The sequence below is a fragment of the Rhododendron vialii genome, chromosome 7a, assembly GCF_030253575.1.
Source record: "Rhododendron vialii isolate Sample 1 chromosome 7a, ASM3025357v1".
NCBI lineage: Eukaryota > Viridiplantae > Streptophyta > Magnoliopsida > Ericales > Ericaceae > Rhododendron > Rhododendron vialii.
The window spans coordinates 16,786,818-16,798,073 of NC_080563.1; the positions used below are offsets into that span (position 1 = coordinate 16,786,818).

At 36.9% G+C, this 11,256-nt stretch overlaps 1 protein-coding gene across 2 annotated transcripts; it reads left to right on the forward strand.

The window, feature by feature from the left end:
• Positions 1-2,315: 2,315 nt before the first annotated feature.
• LOC131333797 (receptor-like serine/threonine-protein kinase SD1-7) lies at positions 2,316-10,014 on the forward strand. 2 transcript variants are annotated; one of them, XM_058368554.1, is made up of 7 exons: positions 2,316-3,645; positions 8,164-8,265; positions 8,343-8,545; positions 8,630-8,840; positions 8,964-9,201; positions 9,284-9,437; positions 9,524-10,014. In XM_058368554.1, exons 1-7 carry the CDS (start codon positions 2,493-2,495, stop codon positions 9,833-9,835), a joined length of 2,373 nt encoding a protein of 790 aa, XP_058224537.1. In that variant the 5' UTR covers positions 2,316-2,492; the 3' UTR covers positions 9,836-10,014. The 2 variants fall into 2 exon arrangements, with proteins under 2 accessions (XP_058224537.1, XP_058224538.1); XM_058368555.1 differs by lacking the exons at positions 2,316-3,645; positions 8,164-8,265; positions 8,630-8,840 and having other exon boundaries at positions 8,409-8,545.
• Positions 10,015-11,256: the final 1,242 nt, after the last annotated feature.

Genomic DNA, 11,256 nt, shown 5'->3' on the forward strand with positions numbered 1-11,256 from the left:
CTCCATGATTTCGCGAAGATAAAACCAAATCACTGCCATTTAGTCACACTATGGAGTGCACTACACATGACATGACTTCACTCCATGATTTCGCGATGATAAAACCAAATCACTGCCATGACTGCCATTTAGTCACACTATGGAGTGCACTACACATGACATGACTTCACTCCATGATTTCGTGAAGACAAAACCAAATCACTGCCATTTAGTCACACTAGACCCACGGAGCACTTTGGCATAGGAAAAAATCAGGTGTGTTGCTCAACGTTTGTTGCCAAGTGACCTTAACGTGACACATTTTTATTGAACAGCCAATTTTGGGTTCAGACAAATACCTCGTCAAGAAACTGTTAATTTCTGTTTTAAAAAAAAAAGGAAACTGTTAATTAGACCTGCCGTGAAACGACGTCGTTTTTTTCACATAACTTTTCAAAACCTACCTAAATAAGTAATAGTCCGCCCATGTGAAAATTCAAACCGCGCACCTAAATGGGTAGGTTTTTTATCTCGCTGCAAGAGTGAGATTATTTATCTCACATTTTTCCTTGCTAAAGTTTTTTATCACGTTATAAGGGTGAGGTCTTTTCTCTTTTATCTCGCCATAAGAACGAGATCTTTTATCTCATTCTTTTTCACCCTGAAATCTTCTATCACACCATAAAGGTAAAGTCTTTTCTCTTTTTTATCACGCCATAAGGGTGAGGTCTTTTCTCTTTTATCTCGCCACAAGAGCGAAATCTTTTATCTCATTCTTTTTTGTACTAAAATCTTTTATCATGCTATAAGGGTGAGGTCTTTTCTCTTTTATCTTGCCACAAGAGTGAAATCTTTTATCTCATTTTTTTCTGCCATAAAATCTTTTATCACGCCGCAAGGGTGAGGTTGTTTTTCTTTTATCTCGCCACAAGAGCGAAGTCTTTTATTCAGTGCTACAACCCATTTTTTATCTCAATTTTGGACTTAAACTGAGATAAAAAAATTTAAACATCACCTTTTATCACACTTTCATTGAAAATCATGATATTTATGAATCTACTTAGTGTGGCCCATATATATTATTGTAGTAGTGAAAGGAGTTTTATTCTGTTGATTTCTTTTGGCTGCTATCCAGCTTCTAACTAACTTTTTTGCTTTTGGCTGGATGCCCATATATATATATATACAAAGCTGAGAGAGTGAGGTTCCGTTTCAGAAATCTTCTTAAAAAATAAGCAGCTTATTTTATATTTTCAAACTCAAAAATAATGTAAATGAAAAATATTTTTTCAAATTTTTTTGCATCATATAAAAGATCTCGATGAGTTCTTTCAAACAAGATCCATATTGCATATTTTTAGATTTCAATAGTTTCATAATTTTTGAGTTTGAAATTGCCTTCTTAAAAAATAAAAACTTTTTTCGAGTTCTGGAACTGGCTCTCAAGTCGGCTGAGAGGATAAATGATTCAGTGTGGTGTGCACATGGCATTGTGACAAATAAATGAACGGTTGAGATCAATGCCAAACATAATCGAACGGTACGGGAGCCAACACTTGGCATGGGGAGTTAAAATCCTTCAATTGTTTTGCTGATATTTCCAGAGGCATAACAGCAGTGGGTCCTCGGCATTTGAATTCCCCAAACAACAAATTATTGCTCCAATCTTGTCCTCTGTGAAAGAACCCATGGACACATTGAATTGTACGCCTATTTATTACGTAGTTGCTTTTGAATTGTCCATTGAATAGACAACGAAAGTGTACCACTGAGATTTCATCTAAAGCGATGTGCTCGCGGTTCTCTTGTCTACTCTTTTACCGGCGTCCGATCAGGACTCGGAGCTAGTCAAATTTGGGTGTTAACTGGTACAATTTATTTTGGATTATCTGAAATCAAAAGAAACATACTTTACGCGCAATATCATATAAAATATTTAATTGTAAACATAATAATATGATAAATGTGAGAGATTAAGTACAAAAATATACAATATTGTATTCTTATCACTAAGCTCTCCAATTAAACTAGAAAAAAATTTGTCAGCCTATAAATTTTTCATTTTATTTAAATATTGATCGTGATGAGCCATAAACTTAACTTTTTGAAAATTTTCTGACAAATATTTGATTTTTTTTTTTGTGTCTTCACAAGATATATTGCAAAAAATCAAATTGGAAAAAATTTCTTCCAAATAAGTTAAAAGATTCATATTTTTAATAAATATTGTCTAAATTTGATTTCAAATACAAAAGCATAAAATTTGATAATTTCGTTTACAAAATTATCTATTACCATTAATGTCATATGCTTGTCTACTTTGTAGAATCGTCTACTTTGAAAGATTCTACAAACACACAAGAGTCAAAAACCGACCCAAATAATCTCCACACGCATCATACTTTTCAAATCAAAGTTCTCAAATTTTATCAGTCCACACAAACATTTTCTTCCGTTCTTCCACATTCCATTGCGAAATCGTACACAACTTTGCTATCAAGAAAATAATCCCAATGAATCCAGTTCTCTTTCTCATCTTCACATTCCTCTGTAGCCGAGGAGGACTCGATTTTCCTCTTGCTGCTGGAATCAGCACGATCGGACCTGGAGAAGAGTTGAATTCTGGCAGTTTTCTCGAGTCTGATGGTGGAAATTTCACCTTGGGATTCTTCACTATCCCAGAAACAAATTACACTTACTTGGGAATATGGTACACCGACGATGAACTACGAAGGGAAGTATGGGTTGCCAATCCAAACACACCCCTTAACAACAATGTTGCTGCTGCCCTCACGATCGATAACACCACCGGTATTTTAAAAATCACCAGCGGAGGGAATATAGTTGTGAACATCTCCAATCAAGAGGCGGCTAACCCAACCGCCAGAATAGAAGATTCGGGCAATCTTGTTTTGAGAACAGAGAAACAGAGTTTATGGCAGAGTTTTGATAATCCCACAAATACCCTTTTGCCCGGGATGAAACTTGGTTTCAACACGGCAACCGGGCAGAACTGGACTCTCACTTCCTGGATCAGCGACTATGTCCCGGCTTCCGGGGCATTTACGTTGGGCTGGGAGCCCACCCAAGACTCGGGCCAGTTAGTCGTTTACCTACGAGGAGAAAGATATTCGATCAGTGGGCCACTGAAAGATCAAGCTTTCGAATTCATGCCCACTCTTAATGATCTGTGGACTCCGTTCCATTGCAACTTCAGTGTCGTATCCAACAATGATGAGGAGTATTTAACCTTTAGTGTTATTAACGGAAGATTATGGATGTGGGAATTGACTCCGATGGGTAACCTTCGGGATGGTGCTAATAGTCGAGAATATGGGCCTGATGGTTTTTGTTACGGGTACGAATCGGTACTATCCTATTGTGTGACTTCGGAGTTCCCTCGGTGCCGGAGTAGTAACGATAAGTTTGAGGAGAAGAGAGTGAATTTTTTGCCTACCATTGCTACTAGTGAATATGAGGAGAATACGAGTCTAAGCCTTAGTGATTGTATGGAAAGGTGCTGGAATAATTGTAGTTGTGTTGCTTTTACGGTACTCAATAGCAATGGAACAGGTTGTAAAACTTGGACAGGAAGGCTGGAGTATTCCACAGACGACCCGAATGATTCGAAGATTTACGTGCTGGTTCAAGGAAGTTCATCTAAAGGCAAGTAAAATTTCATAGTCATATGTTCATCAATGAAATAAACTCTCAGAAAACGTTATCCGCCTGAAAACAAACGGAGGTGGGTAAAAAGTTACACAATGCATTCTTTTTAACAACACATGATATAACTCGATAAAACCCTATTAAGCACAGACACAGATACAAGATGGACACGCCAAGCGACATTCCCATTTCTCCTTTTTCTTGTTTTCTCATCTGGGCACATAAAGGAAAGGCCTTAAACACCTGTTTTGCCACCCACCCATTTTGTGAAAAAAGAAGTCAAATAACAGCCCATTCCATGCTGCATCAACATTAGGTTTCATTATTGAGGTTGTCTGAAGACAAATATCAATATACATTCAAATTTTATACCATTTTCCATGTCCTGATGCCCAAATTAATCTTTATTTCTTAGAAATACCGATGTCCCCTATCTGTATCCAATTTTATATACCGTCATAGCTCAAGTTAATCGCATAATGAATATATGTACATCAATCCCACTATTACACTAAATAACAATGTTTTAGATTTTCATAGATGCATGCTATTTAGCTAGGCAAATAAACCCATTGATGAGAGGATAAGGCAATTGACAAAGCACCCCCCCGGTTGTAGATGGCAATATAGTGCTTCAGAATCCATGCTTCTGGTCTGAAATTTAGGTACGTAGAAGATCCTAATTGAAAGTCATCCAACAATTGGAAAGGCAACACAAATTTAGGGATTAGTGTACTAGGGATGAGATAGGCAACATCTTATGAGAGGTGTTTTGAATTTAGCTTGAATTATCCTCATGACCCGTCATCATTCTGCACCGTTGGATGATAGATATACTATTATTGGGTATTTCGTTTACACGAAATCACATAGTCGGGTTTGCCTATACAAAGAGGGGCACTTGGGGGATCTTAGAGCATCTCTAACATTGATCCATTTTAAGATCTAAATTTAAAATTTGGATAAAATTCACAAAAAACCTTCTCCAATTTTTGACACAAATTCTTTTCCATTTTAGGTTTTACCCATTTCTTTCTCCAAATTAGAGACAACCCAAGTCTCTCCGCATTTTTTTCCTCAATATTCCAATGGTTCTTTTCTCTTTTTAACGGCTCCTTCCATGCCATTCTGAGAGCATGACGTCAACTTTCCCAAGCTTGGATACCCCTCTCTCTCTCTCTCTCTCTCTCACACACACACAGCCATTGCCGCCATAATGAGTTCCTACAGATGGAAAAGAAATTAGGATATATGGATTAGAATTCGGTGGGAAGTGGTCGACTGTTTGGGTGGTTGGCAGTGGTTATGTAGATGGACCGAGTTCTTCTTCTTTTTCTTCATGGTAGACAGTCACTCTCTACCCCAAATTAAATTTATTTCCTTCTATTATTTATATTATTGCCATTGAATACTTAAAAATTACTATATTTTGGGTAAAAGATCATTTTGTCATTAGGCCATTCACAATGGTATAATTAAAAGTCAATTGTTATTAAAGTTAACAATATTGGTATAAAAGATAGCTCACAATAGTATAATCAAACTTAGTAACATCCTTAGAAATAATCAAATTTTGGATTTTGGATAACCAAAACTAACAACATTTTTCAATAATCAAAATTTGTGAACCTCACACCACATAAGTTAACTGGTTCCAAAATTTATATACACACGTGTTTCAACCAATATTTTCTTCTTCTCTTCTTCACCTACTCTATATTTTTTTCATTTCACCCACAAACCGTTTCTCTTTCTTTCCCTCTAAAAATGAAACTCATATCTCTCGATTATATACAATTCAACCCATCGTTGCCGGATTAAGATATTTCATTCTTCTTTTTCGTTACTATTTTATTCCTTTTTCGTTCCTCCCCTATGGTTGAGTATATGAAGAATCTTACATTCTTTTCTAAATTCAAGAACGCATCTGATTTTTTTTTTGGAAGATTAAGAGAGTGGTGAATTTGTGATATTAGTTTGGTTAGATAGGCTACAGGAATAGGAAGGGAAAAAAAAAAGTTTTGGTGTTGTTTTGATAGAGAACACTAAGAAGAAAACCATATTTTCGAAATGTTTTTGTCCAAAAAAAAATGTAATGGAGGAAAAAGAGGGAGAGAGAGAGTGTGTGAAATTGTAATGGACCCCTTATTTTAGTTATGGACTAAAAGTGATCATTGTGGATCTCAACATTTAAGTTTAGCAACCTCTTAAATGAATAATCAAAAGCTAATGTGACTAACTTTTGGTTATCCATTTTTAGTTATACTACTGTTGATGACCTTAGAGTGAGCCTAACTCAAAATGGATTTTTACCCAAATTTGGTTAAAATTTTGGGTCAAGGTTGGAGATACTATAAGGCTATAGAGATAGATAGAGGTGGTAATCTTAACCCATATTTTTTTAACCCGCGCCCAATCCGCCATTTATAATCCAACCTAACCCGCCCATATTATATAATGGATTGGTATGAGTTGAACGCATATAAACCCATATTTACATGAGTTTAAATGGGTTGAAAATAGGTTCAATATGGATTGAAGTTAAAACAACCAAACAAAGCCCAAATCTAAAATTCCCATAGGTTGGCTTTTCACTATGTACTGGTATTTTACTCCAAAAATGCTACTTGCATAACCGTTGTATTGGTTGTGTAGGTAATTCTGACTGTCCAGATGTATTTGGATGGTCTAGATTTTAAACAAACTTTTCCAAGAAAAAGTCTAATTTTTATAGGAAAAAGTTTGAGTAAATCCTGACCATTTATTACACCAATGGACGGCTAGAGATTGGTTATGTGTTATGTTTTACACAACCGTTATGTATGTAGCACTTTTGTACATTTTACTCCCACCCACCAGCCAATGATCCACGTGGAGGGGGGCCCTCCCACTTTTCCCTCCCTCTCGTTCTTTATTCCAAGGTAAGAAATTTTCAAAAAAAATTTAGAAAATGGGGTCCACATTCCACACGTTTACCAGCCGAACCTTTTTTTTTTTCAAACAGAATGCAACCAGCCAAATCTTTACAAACCACACAAGCATGCACACTTATTCGGTTATTTTTTCGCATTCCCTAATGAAAGGGAAAAAAAAATTTGCATTTATTAATTTTGCATCAAACTTTTGTTATGTTTAGAATTATTTAAAATAACAAAAAAAAATAAGTCAATGAGAATGTCTTTTTTGCTGATTGAGACAAATTAGTAAGTCACAACCGTTCAAAAAAAAAATCTCAAAAGCTTGATGCAAAACAAATAAATACCAAAAGTATTGAATAAAGACAAAAAATTACTTTTTCGATTCTCTCGTCAAGACGAACTAATAGGGGTAAAAAGTTTGTTACAAAACAAGCAAATACAAAAAAAATAAAAATAAAAATAGAGACAAAAAAAAAAGTCCCTTGACTTTTAATCCAAACCTAAGCGGTGGCTTCGGCTCTTCGTAAGTCTCTCTCTGTACATATATAATCTAACCATATTCTATACCCATATTCTTGTAAGCATCATTGATTTTAATAGTAAAACCAGAGACGATTTCGTATTTTTTTTTAAGGCATGACTTGGGGGTTTTTTTCCTTATTGATTCTGTAAGGTTCGTAGATGTGGTATTTTTGTTTAGTGTTAGATTTAATCCCACATTGCTCATCTAAGCCGCCCAAACTTGGTTAATATATTCTAGAGGTTACTACACCTATTGCCAATTGATTTTAGGTTGGAACCCTTCAAGAAATATAACATGGTATCAGAGCTAGGTCTTCGGTGGCCTCACCTCGCGTGGTCAAGTCTCTATCGCCCGAGTCAATCGCCTCAACTCATCAATTCATACCTCCACATGCATCCGAGCTGCACGTGAGGGGTCGCCCGAGTCAAATCTCTTATTTCTTCAATTCATACCTCCACGTGCATCCGGGCTGCACATGAGGAGGAGTGTTAGACTTAATCCCACATTGCTCATCTAAGCCACCCAAACTTGGTTAATATATTCAATTACAAATAATGATTCCTTCCACTCTAATCCTACTACGCTTAGAAAATATTAAAAGAAATTACAACTCGAATGGAATACAAATGAAAATATGTTTTGTTGTTTTGTCAATAGCATTGCCAACCACAAAATAGCACCATTTTTTGGAGCTAATACTCTTACTAGGGATGAGATAGGCAACATGTTATGAGAGGTGTTTTGAATTTAGCCCGAATTATCCTCAAGACACGTCATCAATCCGCACCCTTGGACGATATTGTAGACTTTCCCTCTAACGAGTGGTACTTAGGGGATCTAAGGTTACAGATATTGACTGTTCGTGTTATTCTCCCCTTTCACAGTCAATTTCCTTGACCAATCTTCGCTCAGGTACGTATGATTTATGCAGTGTATCTGTGTGACTGCTCTATTTTGTTTTCTATTCATGCTTATTTACTCAAACTGCATGCTAGTGGTACTATAGCAATACGAGTTTTTAGAGATGGATTGAGTGATAAACAAAAAAACTTCTACTGAGTGATATTTGTGCAGGAAAAACGTGGATATGGATAGTCATTGCAGTGATAATTTCTCTTCTTATGCTCATTGTGGGCATCTTTTCATGTCTAAGAATCAGAAAGCGAAGATTCGAAGGTATATTGTCTTATAATAGATGAACATGATGAATATGCAAGTCAATGGTTAAGTTGGGCTGAAAATATTGTCTGCAGGAGAAGAGAAGAAGAGGCGAAAAGAGTACTTACAAGAGTTGATACCTACTGATAGCTTTAACAACGTTCATCACATAGACAACGATGGTACAGAAGGTCATCATGACTTGAAGATGCTTAGCTTTGCATCCATTGTTGAGGCTACAAGTAACTTCTCGCGAGAAAATAAGCTTGGTCAGGGTGGTTTTGGACCTGTTTACAAGGTAATGCCGAATCTTTAGTGACTAATTTGAATAGGGAACATTACAATGTTATGCAAATCATCCGTACATAATTTGAATTAATAGGGAACCTTACAAGAGGGGCAAGAAATAGCAGTCAAGAGACTTTCGAGAACATCAGGTCAAGGGCTCGTGGAGTTCAAGAATGAACTCATACTTATTGCCAAACTCCAGCACAAGAATCTCGTTCGGGTTTTGGGGTGTTGCATTCATGGAGAAGAAAAGATGTTAGTTTATGAATATTTGCCAAACAAGAGCCTGGATTCGTTCATCTTTGGTTCGTAAAATTTCAACTGTTTTCTCAGTATTTTTTTGATTTACAAATTATGATTATCATTCTTAAGACAACATGTGCTCTACTAAGTACGTAGCTAATATTCTTTGTCTTATTTCTGAACAGATTCTACTAAAAGGGAGCTCCTAGACTGGAAGATGCGTATGATTATCATAGATGAGATTGCTCAAGGGCTTCTTTACCTTCACAAATACTCGAGAATGAGGGTAATACATAGAGATTTGAAAGCTAGTAATATATTGTTAGACGAAAACATGAACGCCAAGATATCTGACTTTGGCATGGCAAGAATTTTCAAGCCGAACGAGACGGAAGCGGTTACTAATAGGGTTGTTGGAACATAGTAAGTGAAAAAACTCTATATTATGTAACTCTATCTTATTGGCATCTTACACTGAAGTTGTTCCTTTATTTATGCGATACAGTGGTTACATGTCTCCCGAATATGCCATGGAAGGAACTTTCTCGGAGAAGTCCGATGTCTTCAGTTTTGGAGTCTTGATCCTGGAAATTGTTAGTGGTAGAAGAAATACTAGCTTCTACAACGCTGATAACCGTCCACTCAACCTGATTGGCTATGTGAGTTTGTCTAACTAATCCTTTTACTAGATTTTGCGAAACCCATTCAGTTGGATGTATACAAATGAAAATGGTATTTGCCACAGGCATGGGAGCTCTGGAAAGAAGGGACTGCATTGGAGTTAAAGGATCCAATACTCGGCGATTCTTGTGCCGAAAATGAATTGCTGAGAATCATTCATGTGGGTCTTTTATGCGTTCAAGAAGGTGCAACAGATAGACCTACAATGTCGGATGTTATTTCTATGCTTAATAACGAAATGATGGTTTTGCCTGCTCCTACGAGACCAGCTTTTTTCACAGGAAGAAACGTCCCTCGCACAATTATGTCATCCGAAAGCGAGCTACAAGATTGTTCTACGAATAATTTGACAGCTTCAACAATAGAACCACGATAGTGAGATGAAATTTCTTTTTCGTGCTTCTATTATTTCACAATGACCCCAAAATTCTGTACCTTGTGTGTCGATTCATAACAAGCATATGTATATGTAGGCATTAGAACACTGTAACTTCATTCGATGATTAGATCGTATTCATCCTGTTAATTCAATAAAGCAAAAACTTACTGAATGTAGTAGATTAACTATTTTGAGTATCATATTCCCATCTCTTGTTCCTTTGGTAGTCTAATGGTAAAAAACGACCTTCAGATCATACCTTATCACCTTTGAGAGATGATGTATGGGGCTTTTTTTTTTGGGCTCTTATTTGGTAGAACTCCATTGATTAGGCCTCTGAATACTCTTTCTTTTCGTTACTTTCCATTCTTTAGAGCCCCAAAGCCCGTTTCCCAGGCCTAAAGCCTTCTCCGATCTGTCCACTACAAGTCCCATGTTTTTTTTTTCTTGCCAGACGATTGGATGTTAGTAGAAGTTAGAGGGTTAGTAGTTACCACGGGAGCCGAACACCTCCCGTGGCTCTCCCTTGAAAGGGGGAGTGAAGAACTAACTATTCGAAAATAGAATTTTACCAAAGAGAATTTGGTGGGACCCACACCACGTGAGGTGGGCCCAACAACAATAAACAAATTCCATTAAGATATGAATGAGAAATTGTCTCATTATGGGAATTGAAAAAGCCAAATGACGTGTGTGCGCACCATCACCAAACACCTAAATTAGACCGGGGCCGGGGCCGGAGCTTAGGATTCGTGGGTCCGCGACATGTGATTCGAGGTCTGTGGTCTATGGTCTAGTCTAGATTGATTTGGAATTAATTGTGCTTTATTGGGTCAATACCATTCGCTTTTGGATGGTCCAATTACAAATTTAGTTGCATATGCGCGGCTGATTAATGTTGGTTGAATGTCCAGAATAAAACCCACGATTTGATTATGGAATCAATTGCTGGATTAATGACTGTAGCAGTTTTTTTTCTAGAAATTGAATTCCCCGTATTCAATTTCCTATATTCAATATGAATATTGAATTGACCCTATTGAATGGGCAGGCTTCCCCTATTGAATTCTCGTATTCAATGAGAAGGCTCCTCCTCGATTCTATAAAGGAGTGCGGCTCCTTTGTTTCTTAACACCGAAAAACATCCAGAGCTTCTTTACTACTTCTTCTGCAATACAATATTTCTTTTCGAGAGAGAGAGAGTACATACACAAGTTAGTTCGACAGGTAGTCTATGACGGCTGAGTGGAAACCGAGTCAACCCTGGGAGACAAATACTGACACAACCTCCAGCACCGGTGAGGCAGCGAATTTGTCTTAAGGGCACCGTTGTACAAAACGGGTCTCGGTTTGCAGTTTCTAACACCCTTAATTACAGTTTACGATACATATTCTGTAATTCCCCATGTAATGTTCTG